Source organism: Triturus cristatus, chromosome 1_1 (genome assembly GCF_964204655.1).
Source record: "Triturus cristatus chromosome 1_1, aTriCri1.1, whole genome shotgun sequence".
NCBI classification, from domain to species: domain Eukaryota; kingdom Metazoa; phylum Chordata; class Amphibia; order Caudata; family Salamandridae; genus Triturus; species Triturus cristatus.
In genome coordinates, this window is record NC_140579.1 from 548189238 (window position 1) to 548205102 (window position 15865).

Here is a 15865-nt window from a genome sequence, read left to right on the forward strand (position 1 = left end):
ACCCAAGAAGGTCAAATAGTGGGAGTAGTCTAGGTCTGGTTGGTGAACTCTGCTCTGTTTGCGGAGGTTTCCGCACTCCGCGGAGCACGCAGGGCTTTTTCCTTGCTCACGCTCGACAACATTAAGTTGCCGAGCGAAAGCAAGGAAACTCCAATGCTAGACCACCTCCCAGCAACATTTCTCAACGTGTGAGGTCGCAAATAGTCGTGTTGAGAACCCATCCATTCGCGTTCAGGAAGCTGGCGCTCGAGTAGAACAACTACTCGAGCTGCAGAAAGAATCAGCACCCTGTTGCACTGCGCATGGTGCCGTTTGCGCTAATTTTCCAGCGTAGGACAAAAACATCGGTGTTAATCAGAGCGAATGGCATGACCAAGTGCATTCCGCCGCTTGCTGAACTCCACGTAGGGTGGCAGAGTTTTTGGGTCACTTTGCTGAGTTCCACATTGCAGAACTTTGCGAACTCTACCCTGGCCTAGCGTAGACACATATTCAAATGGGGAGGTGATAAGTAGGATCTCTGAGCAGTGTCTACATGAGTGCATGTGTATGTGATTCGTTAAAAAAATGTAGCATCTTCATGAGACATGCAACCTCGGTTAATTTCCACAGGATCTCATAGTGTCTACCACTGGCCAGGCAGTTTGTAGTTATAGCAGCAGGTCAGTTGCTAGTTTCAACCAGTCCACATGTATTTATCTTGTCATAGCTCTTTATTTGTGATGAAACTGTGTAAGCTGAGTGAACTGTCTAAGAGAGAAGGACCTAAGAAGTGCTTGCGGGTTGATGGAGGACTTGTTTATTTCTTGATCCCAATAGGATTTTGTCACCAATATTAGAGCTTCTTTGACATATTTAGCAGGGCTTTATACACCTGTATTTGAGATTTGAATGTGGCTTTCTTCTTACATGTCCCATTCACACATAGTTCTTGGCATTCTGAGAGGTGCAGAAACATTGCACTTCCAAAATATCATGACCAAAACATTAAGGAACAAATATCTAGAAGGTAAAGAACATATAGGTAAGTACGGATTTAGTGTTCTTAACTTCACATCTGTGTGACACAGAAGCAGATCTGAACTGCTAAAGAAATACCCAGGACAAGCATCTGAATATGAAGACCCATATTAGCAACGTGTGCAAGGGAGCTAACCACCTTCTGAGAACTCTCAGAAATCTCAAACCTTTCCTACCTCAAGCAGATTTCAAGCAAGTGGTCCAGACGCTTGTTTTCCCGAGGCTTGACTATGGCAGTGCTACGCTATGTGGCCTCCCCAAATACACTTTGGCCCCCTGTGACAGGGCGTTCGACACTGTAGGACCGCCCTCCCATAAACAGAACTGTTGTACACCAGATGCCTCGCTGACCCCTTCTCTCCCCCTGCAGCAACCCGAGGTGACAGGACCACTGGAGGAGAGATATCCCTATGATACGCAGGACTGGCCCGTGGAAAGTGGACAGGGCTCCTTCAACTTCGCCTTTCAGAATGACGAGACCACTCCCACCGATGACGTCACGTTGCTAGGATACACAAAAGCGGTAGGATTCCGGAAGACGACGGACGGCGTTTCCCAGGAGGCGGAAGGAGATTCAGTGCGGAGAAGGAGGACGATTCGGGAGCGGAGAAGCGGAGGTAGCAGTACGGAGGAAGGGAGACCGGACGGAGACGACACCGACAAGCCAGGAGGCCAACGTTACCACGAAGCGCCCGGCCACGTTCCCAGGGGAGGAGCGTGGCTCGAGCAGGTACGTGGAAGGGTAGCGGGTTGGTTGGGGAAAGCCACCTCACCTCCATTGATAAACCCAGACCCGTAACACCGAGACCGTATCCAGTACCCTGCCATAGTCTCCCCCTCACACGTGCACCCCCCCCACAGTCACGAGAGAGTGAGAGCACTACAAGCACTTGGTTTCCCTCACTCCCGGCCCTACCTGTGTCCCGGCGCACGAGATCCCCGACCTAACCAGTACTTTCGTCTCTTTTGTCCCATACGACGGAGGGAAGACTCGGAGGGAACCAGACCGCGGAGTCAACAGCAACTGGCCAGACGATCGAATAGGAGCTTGCCGCCCTAAGTTTCAACCAGACAGTCTAAAGACTGAAGAGCCAGAGACATACCATCCGTGTACCGAACATTATTGGGAGAAGCCCTGTACCAGGTTGAGAATAAAGTGCTCGACCAACCTGCATTCTCTTGTTTGTCGTCTCTGCCGCCCCAGCCCCGTCACACCCCCCTAAAGGCTTCACTGAACGCGGCGGCCAGATTGATCACGGGCACCAAGCGAAATGCACACATCTCCCCGGTCTTAAAATCTCTAAACTGGCTGCCCTATGAAGCTAGAATTCAATTGAAGATTGCCTGCCTATCCCACAAAGCCCTCCACTTCAAAACCCCCAACTACCTTGGCAAAAGCTAGAACTATCCGGAGGGGGGAGACCGTCTAGGAGTGCTAACTCCCTCCTCTTGAAACCTCAGATCTGCCGCAAAAAGAGCACATGCCAACGAGCCTTCTCTGGCTCTGCACCAAAAATTTGGAGCTCTCTTCCACCGGAAATTCGTAGAATCTCTTCCAAGGTTGCTTTCAAACTGGAAGCAAAAAGATTCCTCATGAATAAGTTCTTACCTTTACATGATGGACGATTATCAGCTCTAGTCGCATCGGAAATACTACAGTATTGGTTATTAATCCTGTTTATTACTATTGTATTTGCTCCCCTTATGTCATTATGTATCATCGACTAGCCCATTCTTCGTTACCCCAAGTTTATAAAGGATCTGTTATGTGTGCACTATATGATTCAATGCCTATTAGATTCCCCATTTGATTCTTGTTGTGATCTGTTACCTTCCTTTCCCTCAAATTGTAAAGCGCTCTGATATCCCTCTGGATCAAGTTTGCGCTATATAAAACTTTATATATAAATAAAATAAATAGACTGTGAGCCCTGAGGAGGCTGTGACTCCTTCACCCAGCAGTGGGGATTCACAGAGAGAGCTGGCAGAAAGAGCCTCAAGGACATGTGCTGTCTGAGAGCCCTCAGTGAGCCGACCTATGATTGGGCCATAAGCACACAGATGTGAGGAACTGAGCTGCGAGTACAGACGACTGCCACTGCGCATATGGGTTGGAGGCCTAGAGGGCTATGGCTGAGCTAAAAGGCTGCGAGCAAAAATCAGGACTACTGAGGCATATGGCTGGGAGCACACGACAAAGGACTGGGAATGCACCTCAAAAGCACTGAACCATTGGGCTTGAAGTATCTATGACTAAAGCTAACTCACAGGGAGAGCAGTACACATCACTACAACTGACCCATAGGGCAATAGTACACAGCATCAGCATAGGACCAATAGCACACAGCACTACCACTGAGTATACCGTTAGCGGTACTAGCGCTACCATAGAGCCATGGGGTCAGGAGAACTACTACAGCGCCCCAGTGTACGCAGCACACAGAGCTACCATGAACCCAAAGGATCAGCAGCACATAAATGGACCCTTGGGCCAGCAGCACACATCACAGCACTGATACACGAAGAGGACGCCTACGAAACTACGGTATAGCCGACAGGAGAGCAGTGCAGATGCCTGCACCGTAGTTTTAGGACTGGCAGCAAAGAGCACTACTAGTAAGCAAAGGGCTGATAGAAAATACTACTACTAGCAACACAGTGTAGCCACCGAGTAGTAGAGGTGTGGGGTGGCTTCCCTAAGCACTACCACCAAGTGCAGGTCAGGATAGCACAGCTCTAGAATCTCGTCATGCAGCATTACTATTGAGCCATAGTGTAAGTAGCACACAGCTGTAGCACCTACCCAGGGAGGCAAGGGCACCTTTGTTGAGCCTTTATGTAGGTAGTGCGCAGTATTTCCACAGAGGCTGCACATAGCACTGTCCGAAGGCCGAGGCACACTTTCCTCAACAGCATTACCCAGACGGATCTCACACTCACGAGGAAAATCATTCCTGCTAGTAATGTAAATAAGAGGCAATCAAGCCATTGAAAGAAAAGTACTTACCGTTCCCGAATTTACATACTTCTTTTTCTTCATTTTCTTTTTGGGATTTATTACCTGGCAAAAAAAGAGTTAAGATGATTATGTAACATTAAGATTCATAAATGAAATAACCATAGAATATTTAATAAAACATCACACAGAATCCCACAGAAGATATGCAACTTTATGGCGGAAACTACTGGCTCTACACACATTCGAGCATATTCTTCCGCAGTGAAGAAAAAAGAAAACCAAACCCAAAATGTAAGGTGATCAGATTTTGTATACCAAAAACTCGAACGTTTTAAAATGACCTTAAGTTTCAGAATGAATTCATTGAAAGTGCTCGTCAACTTAGAAAACACAGAAAATGGCTCTCTAAGGGGAATTCAATGCAACTTGTACACACAGAGTCACCTGTGTTGGCTAAATGCCTTCAAATAGGGCCCACTAATTCTGGAACACCTAAAAAGTTGCCTTTCTCTGTGTTCAGTCGGCCCATACTGAAAACCGTGTCACATGCTACATTTAAGGAAACGTACCAGGAGAGATGGGGAAACATCAGATTGTCCCAATGAATCCGGGAATTCTGGTCACCCTATATAGAGTGTACACACTTTCTCCTGGATATGGCCTGACCACAGTGACAGTTTTAGAATCTGTTGAAGTACTGTCCATACCTTCATTGCAAGTCTGCATGAGCAGAATGTGCAAGGGGGCTTGTGGTTCTTCTTGCACCCTGGACGTCATCTAGGGGACCCCAGGGACCGCAGTTGTGACCCCTGGCTTGCCCCTTGCAACCACTGGCACTGCTTTTGTAACCCCTCGCCTCAAAGGTAGCAAAATCAGCTACAAGATGACAAAGGCAGCTCGCCTTTATGGGCATTGTGCTTCACCTTCATTTTCTGACCATTTTCTATTAGACTAATATTGACTTGAAGTAATTGGGTTACTGGTTAAGGGGTAGAACCCTACTCAAGCAGCAACTACAATCCTTGTTAGGGTAAAGTCACAAGCACGCCCCAAATCAACCTGTGCTCAACCCTCTGGTAGCTTGACACAGAGCAGTCATGCTTCATTTAGAGGCAATGTGTATATTAGTTATGCAACACTTTAATTAGTAATAAAGTGACAAAACAACACAAGAAAAACCTCACATCAATTTAAATTTTACGAAAAAAAATCAACCAAAAATATAAAAGATCAATTAGTAGAACTGGAGAAATGCAATTGTAAAGATTTCAGTGAATATAGTGCCACAAAGCGCCAACTTTGCATACTAAGTCGTGCTGAACTGGACAAAGTCTCAAGTTCAGGCCGACCATGATGGAGCATGTGCTGGCTCCTTAGAGCCAGCCAGATCCGCTAAACAAGTGTACCCTAAATCCTGGTTGGGAAAAGTTGCAGCGTTTAATGTAAAGAATGCTCGTGCAGCACGGGGAGATGCGAGGCCCAGGTTGAGGATGCGTAACCCACTGGCTTGTTCTGAAGAAGCTGTGGGGCTTGCAATGTGGAATCCTGCATCATTGTCGAGGTTGTCACCGACAAGAAGCTTGCAATGCAAGGGCTTGCATCAGGGATGTGTCTCGCAGCAGTGGTTTTGATGAGGCTGCGATGTGAAGTTCTTGCATCTGGAAAGTCTATGCAGCAGAGGCAATGCTTGAGTTCTGCCTAGGGTTGAGCCGCGCAGCAGAGGAGATACATCTGTTCTGCTGGATTCACAGATGGGCTGGCAGAGCACCTTCAGGCCCACTTCCAATGGTCCAGGACTGGGGCGGCATCACCTGGCAGGGTTGGGCTCACAGATGGCAGAGTCCAGGTGCTGGGTTAAACTTGTTGGAGCCTTCTGTCTCTAAAGCTCTAGGTCAGAGGCCAGCCAACTAGATCTTGGTGTCAATCTTTGGTCATGGGTTCAACAGATGCAGGTCCAGTCCGTCTCAACCAGGCAAGAGGGCAGCAGGCAGCAGGTCAGCACAGCAGGACAACAGTCCTCCAGGGGAGCAGTCCAGTATAGTGGCAGTCCTTTCAGCAGCACAGCAGGTCTTCTTGGCAGAGGCCACAATCCCAGAAGTACACTGAAGAGTTGGGGCCTGAGGACCCATATTTATTGCCTGGTGCCCACTGTCAAGTGGAGGAAGCTTCTAGAGGCTTTCACCTATCGGGGTCAGGTATCTCCTTTCTCCCTGTCCTTACCATAGCTTGTCTCGGGCCACAATTGACCAGTTTCAAACAATTTGTGCTCAGGCAGAGCCTTTGTGATGTGCAATTGTGGTAGGTAACAGCTCCTCACCTTCATTAACGCAGAGTGGGCCATCCTGCTAACACTTATCGTCCATTTGTCTCACAGTCTGTGAGCAATACATGTTTATGTTTGGTGCTCGTATAGCGCTCGAATGCCGAAGCGTCTTGGTGCTGGGGTGTGAGGGCAGAAAAATATGCTTGTAAAAGGAGGCCTAGGCGGCTGTAAAAAGCCAGGTTTTCAAACTCTTCCGGAAGAGCTGGAGATTGGGTTGAAGCCTCATAGACAGAGGCAGCTTGTTCCAAAGCTTGGCCGCACAGTGTGTTATTGCTCAGCCCCCCCATCGTGCCCGTCTTATCTTTGTGGTTTCAATGAGACCTTGACTGGCCGATCTAAGAACGCGTGAAGGATCATATGGTACGAAAAGTTTTTGAAGGTCATCGGTACTGCCCCCATCGAGTGCCTTATGTACAAGAGTTAAAGATTTGAATTCTATACACTGTTTGATGGGCAGCCAGTGATCTAATTCCAGCTGAGGTTGGCTGTCCTCTATGTAAACCCAGTAGAAGTCTGGCTGCAGCGTTTTGTAGGGACTGCAATTTTTGCAATTGGAATTTATCAATTCCCAAGAACAATGCATTGGAATAGTCAAATTTTGATAAAAAAAGGAGCCACCATCACTGTTTTTGAAGCTCCTGGGGTATAAAAGGAAAGATCTTTCTCAAGATTTTTAAGAGAACAAAACATGAAGAATTAAGGCTATTCACCTGAGCACCAAAATGTTGCTTATTATCAAAAATGATCACTACATTTCTGACCTTCTCCACTGGGCATGGACACTCTCCGGCCTCAGTCAGCCACCAAGCCCGGTTCCACAGGGGCTGGCCTGGACCAAACTCCATCACCTCTGTCTTATCTGTATTTATTTTCAGATAGCTCTGACACATCCAGGCCATAATCTCAGTGAGACAGGCATGGAACCTGGCTGCTGTGGTCTCTTGCTGATTAGTGATGGAAATGACAAGTTGAGAGTCATCAGCGTACGAGACAAGAGCAAAGCCATGTCTCCTAACGAGATTGGCCAACAGGGTGACGTACAGATTAAACAGGGTCGGAGATAGGGCAGACCCCTGTGGAACTCCACAGGGAAGATGAAAATTGTCTGACTTCATGCCGTCCCAAAACAGCTTCAGCTCCCTTGCCTCCAAAAAAAAGGACTGTAGGGACAAGGCGGTCCCCCCGACCCCTATTTCCCACAGTCGCTGCACCAGAACAATATGGTTTACGGTGTCAAAAGCGGCTGATAGGTCGCCAACCTAAGACCAACTGGCAGCTACAGTTAATCATGTAAAAATGGATCAGGCTGCAGGCACCAAATGGTTAGGGCAAGAAAATGCCAAGTTTCTAAAAGTGTAATTTTCAGAACTGTGATTAAAATCCCACTTTCTAGTGTAGCAAACCCTAGGTTTAGGGTGTGTCCCCCGGGCACTGGTTGAATAAATGAATCATTTGCATTGTTTAGACCAATAAACGACTGATTGTGATTTTCAATAAAGTTACACTGTTATCAATTGATTTGAACGTTCGTTTATTTCATCACGACGTTTTTTTTGTAGCGAAGATGCAGTGATTAACAAATTCTACGTGTCTCACATATCCCAATGCATTTCGGCTTAGAAATATAGCCTTCGTCAGGGGTTTATCTACAACAAAACGAACAAAATAAGCAAGTTGTATCTCTCATGCAATATGTATAACAAACAAAGAAACAATATATTTACTTTTTCATAGTCCGGCTAAAATGTGTCAATTGCATGACGTAAGTTTGTGGTTCTTCCTGTTCGTAGTGAATCTAGCGTGATCCGGTGTTTGTGATTATGTGAATTTCCGGTGTCTCATGTTTACGTAAATTGTACGAGTGCCTTTATGTTCATCGGTTGGTGTTCGTAAAACGAATACGATTATGTGTGTGCTGATTAATGCGCCCGGTTCACTGGGTGTTTCGCGGTGGGTACTTACTAGTGAGTCTGCGTAGTGTAGTTCAAGCAGAGATCCGTAAGTGTGTGTCGGTAGCTGAACGCTCTCCTTTCGTGTCCGTGGTTGGATTGAAGATTCCATGTGGGTTCTATGGGCGTGTAGTTAAATGTGCTTTGGGGTGTAAGAGTCGAAATAGGACTGTGAGTGTGACGGCAGGTAATGGAGCAGGGGTTTCTGGATCTGGTAGTGCGTGTGTACTGGTGAACTCCTAAATTATCACTAACTATGGACTAATTAACACATGATGTTAGATACATGTCGGTCATAAAAAAGATTTCCCAAGATGATATCAGCTAGGCAATCTAAATCAGAGATAACATGTAAATTCCATGCGATCATTCATCCCATGTGGTTTCATGGAATTTAGTAGACGTATCCAATAGTTCTCCCGTTTTAACAATGTCTTATGGTTGTCTCTTTCTTCGATTTTGTTAACCGTTTCTAGAACCATGAATTTCAGTTGGCTTATGTTGTGACCACTCTCTTGGAAATGGTTGGCTACAGAAGATTTTGCGTTGTTTGTTCTGATGTTGCTTTTGTGTTCGTTCAAGCGGATTTTTATTTTTCTTTCTGTTTGTCCTACGTATATCTTCCCACATGGGCATTTCAAAGCATATATGGTGTTTGTAGTATCACATGTGGCTGTTACCTTCAGTTTGATATTATGTCCTCTCATTGGGTGAGTTATTTGTGGTCCTGGTATAATGTTATTGCAATTGTTACAATTTCTGCATGCGATGGTACCTTTGTATTGAACAGGTTGATTTGGTTGAATGGGGTTCTTTATTATTTCTCCCAAATTTTTCGCTCTGGTGTATGCAAATATAGGTTCATTTTCAAAGATTTGGTGAAAATCTGGTTCTAGTCGAAGTATAGGCCAGTGCTTTTTGATGGTATCCTTAAATCTTTTACTCATTGTTGAGTATTTTGACACCACGGTCATGCGGTCTTGTTGGTTCCTCTTTCTTGGTAGTAGTGCCATCTTTCTGCTGATTTTATTGTTTCTCTCCTCTGCCTGATGTAGGATATTTTGAGGATATCCTCTGCTTTTGAATCGCTGTAGCATTTCTTTGGTACGTGTTGTTATGTTGTCTGATTCTGATACAATTCGTTTAACTCTAAGGATTTGTGTGAATGGTAAATGGTTTTTTAGGGCGTTGAGGTGAAAACTGTTGTATGCCAAGGTGTTATTCTTGTCCGTGATTTTTCTATAGAGATCTGTTTGAAAACCTTTGTCTGTTTGTATGATCGTCACATCCAAGAAGTTTATTTTGTGATGTTGAATCTCAAAGGTGAATTGTAATCTTTGGTCGATGGTATTGAGTTGTTCCAATAAATTGGTGAGAGTTGTTGTAGATCCCTGCCATAAGATGAAGATATCATCTATGAAACGTACAAACATTTTCAAATGATTATGCCATCCCGGATCAGTTAGTATGTGTGTCTGTTCAAAATTGCCCATGAAGATATTGGCATATGTTGGGGCAGTACAATTGCCCATAGATGTACCCGTCTTTTGTAGATACCAGTTGGATTTCCATTTGAAGTAGCTATGTTGAAGTGTGAAAATTAGAAGTTCCATGAGAAAGATTTGCAGGTCTAGGTCGTAATCGCTTCGTAACAATGCTTGTTCTGTGGCTTCTATGCCGAGTTGATGGGGTATTGAGGTGTAGAGAGATTTTACGTCTACTGTGCACATGATCATTGGTGTTGTTATATCTTTGGTGCTTTGATGAAATTTTATCAAGAAGTCTGTAGTGTCTTTGATGTAAGTTGGTAATTTGATGACACTATCTTGTAGATGTCTGTCAAGGTACTTCCCCACTGGTTCGTGAATGCTGTTTTTTGTAGATACAATTGGTCGAAATGGTGGGTGAGTCGGATGTTTGTGTATTTTAGGCACCATGTAGATGGTGGGACTTTTAGGATGTGTTTGAATTAAGTATTTTTTGACTTTTTCATTGATGGTGCCTCTTTGAATTGCTTTATCCACTATTTGAGTGAGTGTTTCTTTGATTAGATTAATGGGATTAGTGTCCAGTTTCATGTAAGTTTCAGTGTCTGATAAATGTAGTTCCACTTGTTCTTCGTAATAGTTGGTGTTGAGTATTACCAGTGCTCCGCCTTTGTCTGCTTTCTGGCAGGTGATGTTAGTTTTATTAGCCAGTGTCTTTAAGGCTCCCCATTCTTTCTGAGTGAGATTTTTATGTCTTTGTTGTTTTTGGAAATTGAATTTCTGTAGGTCTTGTTTCACCAAAGCTTCAAATGTATCGAGGGTTTTGTGGCTGATGGGAGCCAGATAAGTGCTTCTTGGTCTCAATCCTTTCAAGGGATCATTATGGATGATTTCTCTGGGTTCTACTATATTAGAGAAGTAATGTCTTAATCGTAATTTCCTCATTAGCTTAAAAAAACTGATCTCTATTTCCAATTGATTGGTGTTTGTCGTAGGAACAAATGATGTTCCTTTTTGGAGTACTTTATATTCAATTTCTGTTAGTTGATAATCTGAGATGTTGATGATTAAGTCATTTTCATTCCTCCTTTCTTCTGTTTGTTGGATTTGGAGGTCGTCTGGCGTGTTTGCGGTGGTACACTTGTTTTTTCTTTTACCCCTCCTGGGTCTTCCTCGCCGTTGGTGCCTACCCCTAAAAAAGGGGCCGATGAAGATGGTTCTGGGTGTGATGTTGTAGGAATGTTGGATTCTGTGGATTTGCTGGTGGTGTTTATAGGTTCTCCTTCTGATGAGGATGTGTCCGTGTTGATGTTGTATGGTTTATTCTGACTTTACCATTAAATAGGGCATTTAATTATAATTCTTTAGACACTAATCTCGACTTGTCTACCTGTTCCCAATTGGAATTTACAGCTTATTAAATGTAATAAGGTAACTGCAATGTTATCCTATGGCAAAGGTAGGCCTTGAAGGAGTAAAAAACAACTTTAGGTGTTTTTTTCTACCAGAACATGTCAAACTCAAAAGTACATGTCCTACGTTTCAATTACACTGCACCGTGCCCTCTGAGATGCCCGATGCCTAACACAACGGTGACTTATATGTATTAAAAAGGAAGGCTTTTGTCTCAAAACTTTATTGATTTATCTGATTACAGCAGTTTATTAATCACCAATTAAGGCATCACTGTACAGAATAGCTATTGTAATTATAGTTTTCTATCACAAATGGAATTTTCTATGAAACAATTCAAATTCTACTTTTGCTGTTGACAAGCAAGTTGCCTCTTTAATTTAAACATTTCCCCTCAAACCCTTCCACCTTGCTCCCAACCAAAATCCCAGAAAACTGATGTACATGGGTGAGACAAATACCTACTTATAGAAAATGTCTTGTGGTGAAAGAAGCCGGCTGGGGAATGATGTGTATTGGGGGTTATCTACCCTCAGCTAATTTAGCAACAGACATCCCTAATAGAATTAGAAGGGGTGGAGTGCCCTCATGCATGCAGGGCATGCACATAATGGCAAGCCTCTGGACAGAAATGTCACCAGAGGCACCCAAGTGTACACAAAGATATCTGCCAATCTTTCCATTGTTATGGTTTGCCAGATTCTGGGGTGTCATTGAGACTGTGACAGCTCCCCCTTCTTCCAGGCAGATGCCAGCACCAACTTTTCTGCCCCCCGACACAGCCATATTATTGCTCTATCACCCCTAGTTTGGCGTTCAAGATTGTCATCCCGCAATCCCAGTAGTGCAAAGTCCAGGGTGTCTAGGATGGGATAGCCCAGGATGTCTTTGATTTGAGCTAGTATCTCAGACCAGAATGGTGAAAGTCCCCAAGCATCCCACATCCCCCCCCTAGCAGAGCTCTGGCATATTAGGGAAGATTTTATTTAGCTTGGTAGGGTAAACATAACTATCAAAATGAACCTTATAATGTGCCTCTCCCATCCCTATAGAATGATTGAACTTGGGAATATCTCTCCTGTGTTGGCGCCATTTTGTTTCAGGGATGTTCTCCCCAAAAATCTGATCCGAAAAGGCGATGTGGTGAGGCTGTGGGGTAAGTAATGTCATGAGCAAAAGGGAATATAGAAAGGAGATGCACCCTCTAGACGTTCCCACCTGTCTGGAAATCTGTGAAATAGGTGTAAACTCTCTGGTGGCAGCCGGCCTGATGTCAGGGTGGAGTACCCAGTGCTTCAGATGTGTGTAGCAGTAGTGTTCCGAGTCTGCCAGGTTGAAATCCTGCTGACTGTGCTCAAAAGTAAGGTTGTCCCGGTTGTGAAAGACGTTAGAAATAGTAAGACATTGCCCTCCCTCCATGTATCAAAGGGAACAGGTTGAATTGGCGTGAAAGGGGAAGGAAACGTGGTCCACTCTGTAGAACTATTCTCCTCATCCCAAACTTTAAGCATTGCTTTTGTGGGGGTACTCAAGTATGAATTGGCTGGACGATCTGCCTTTGATTTCCACAACACATTCCATGCATATCTCCCCACTATTGCCCTATCCATGTGTGACCAATGTTTGACTGATTTGAATACTGACCATTCTGAGGTCACTCTTAACTGTGCTGCTTTGTAGTATAGATGGAAATCTGGCAGGGACAGGCCACCTTAGTCTTTTGGTCCTCATAACAATTTGTAAGAAGCAAGGGTCTGCGGATTTCCCAAATGAAGCGCATTCCCCGCGTATGTAGGGATGGTTACGAACCAACAATCTAACTCTATGGGAAGTTCCTGAAAGAGATAGAGGAGCTTGGGTAAGATGGTCATTTTAATGGCATGTATGCGTACAAGTCACAATGTACACCTGGGTACCCATTGCGTGAGATCCGCTTTAAGATGTTGTAGGAATGGGGGGTAGTTACTTCGATAGAGGTCTGATAGCCTAGCAGTGAGTCTAATACCCAAGTAGGTGATGTCTTTTTTATCCTACTGAAAGGGGACGGATGCCACCAAAGCCTCCATATTAGTGGTGTTTAGGGTCAGACTGAGCAAAAAGGATTTGTGCAGGTTAATACTGAATATAGTCACAATTCTACTTAGAGAGAGTCCAACGAGGGCTGAGGGGCAGAAAGTGTCAGTAGTATGCCATCTGTCAGTAAGAAGATTTTATGCTCAATTGACCCCTATAGGGAGCCCATAAATGGAGGGTGACATGCATATTTTGACTGCTGGGGAGTCAATGCTGAGGGCAAATAAGAGCAGGAGTGGGGACAACTCTACCTAAGTGGAACAAGTCAGAGCTCACTCCATTAACCAAGACCCACAATCTATGGGAGGAATAATTGGCTCAAATTATGGCTACAAACCAGTCGCAGAAGCCAAAGCGCTGTAGGGTATGAAATAAAAAGGACCAGACCACCCAATCGAGGGCCTTCTCTGCATTGAGGGCCAGCAAAAGTGCCGGTATCTTTTTCTTAGTGGGCTTTTTGATCAGGTGGATCACCCTTCTCAAATTTGTCATGCATTTGCCTACCTTTAATAAAGCAGGACTGAACTGGGTGGATCAGATCCAGCATCAGATCGTCAAGCCTGGAGGCCAGTATTTTTTTGTATAACTTGGCATCCAAGTTGAGCAAGGCTGTGGGTCTGTATGAACCACAGGAGCGTGGATCCTTACTGGGATTCACAATGAACAAGACTAGTGCTTCAGTCATAGATAGGGTAATTACACTAGACTCCACCATGTGATTAAAAAGGGACACCAGGCGAGACACAAGGTCGGAGCTAAATGTTTTATAAAATTCAGACATAAGCCCATCCAGCTCTGGTGATTTATGGAGTTTTTGGGCTGTGATGGCTGTCTGGAGCTCATCTTCATTTATAGGTCTCCCCCAGAATCTCGTTTTGAGCTGCTGTCACTTGAGGGAGTTTGATGCAATATAGGTAGTTCAATTGGGTGTGTTCAATTGTGCGAGACTCTATATATATACCCCCTCATAAAAACTGACAAAGGTTTGAGCCTTCTCTGTATTTGAGACAGCTGGCCCACCCAAGTACCGATTAATTGCTCCGATGTTTTTCCTCTCTCACTTGACTCTAAGCTGCCGTGCCAGATGTGATCCTACTTTACTACCTTGTTCATAGCTCATACGTTTAAGTCATAAAAGAATGAATTCAGCACTGTTAGTATACATAACATTAATCTTTCCCCTTAGGGCAGTGCCCTTCCAAATCAGGGCTAGCGTTGAGTGTTCTTTATGCTCCCATTGTGTCATGAGCATCTCGGTCTTGAGTGATAGTCTATCTTGCGTCCTTTGTTTATTAAGTGCTGAGACTAATGCTATGCAGTTCCCTCTGATTGCTGCTTTAAAAGTATCGCAGTTATTGGCGGGGTAGTATTCTGTGGGTTGTACAATTGAAAAAATTCTCTAATGGCCTTACAAAGATCATCCCTCAGGAGGCGATTCTTAGTAATGGAGGTAGGGAAAGACCACTGATGGAATTTAGGAGGCGGAGCGTCCCATTCTAGAGTCAACACTAAAAGAGCATGGTCAGAGAGAGTGAAAGGGTGGAATGCTGTCATCATTAGAGCCTGTGTGAGGGATTGGCTGAAATACACAGTCTAGTCGTGAATATGTACGATGTGAGTGAAAAGAATGTATAGTTATGCGACTTTGGATGGAGGGTCCTCCATGCATCTATCACACCAATTGAATGTACAGCTTGTTTCAGGGTCCTGGGAAAGCTCCCAGTGGGAGATTTATGAGGATAAGTGCTGTCCATTCCTGAATCCCAAGTAAGATTGAAGTCTCCCATCAGGAAGATCTCACCTTCTGCAAATCCCCCCACTAAAGCTGGAAGCGTGCTTCCTTTTTATTTGGAATTAAGGGCATAGACAGAGACAAATATACACATCAGACCCCCAATTCGCCACTTCACCAAGACAATTCTCCCTTCTCTGTCAGTTTTGCAACCCTCAGGTATGAATTTCAATGATAAATGAAAGAATGAGCCACACCGATGTGCTTGGTAGAAGTGGAGGACTTATACATCATGGGGGATGCCTTGTGTCATAACCTATGCTCCTTGTCCCATTTGAGATGGGTTTCCTGGAGTACCACTACACCATGTCGCTGGTCTAGCAAGTATTTTCACAGTTTGTGGCACATGGTTTGTCAATTAAGGCCATTAAATTCCATGTAAGTGTTATGATCACTATGTTGATGTTAGCGCTGGTCGTTGAATATAGCCTCCCCCAGTTCCTCCTCTCCCTCCCCTCTCCTCAAATAAAAATAACTTATTTTCTGAATTTTCCACCTCTCTCCCTTCCTCCCCCATGCTGCAACTGTATGCTGACCCCCATGTACCATGGATCAAACTAACTTAACCCCCTTAACAAGAACAGATGGGACATTTTGACCCCAACAAAATTATTGATAGAAAAAATCATCATATCAGGCGTGTTGGTCAATTTCCGCATTGTGAAATGCAATAGAAACTTATTATCATCAAGGCATGCTGTGAATACCTGAACTGAGTCTTAAAGATCTGAGCCTACCATATTGTGGTCCAAAGAACTATGCCGATTCTGCCACCACTCCCAAAAGAAGGGAAGGGGACAGAAGGGAGGTCTGCAAATCTCCAAATTTCTCCGGAGTTGACTGTGACCA

At 44.5% G+C, this 15865-nt stretch overlaps 1 protein-coding gene across 1 annotated transcript in view; it reads right to left on the reverse strand.

Moving 5' to 3' along the window:
* The window catches only part of LOC146870586 (copine-8-like), a 1950277-nt gene that overhangs the window by 981377 nt on the left and 953035 nt on the right, over positions 1-15865 (reverse strand). Inside the window, exon 9 of the mRNA XM_085643269.1 lies at positions 4028-4081. Coding sequence (XP_085499395.1) covers positions 4028-4081 — 54 coding nt within the window. The remainder of the gene's footprint in view (positions 1-4027; positions 4082-15865) is intronic.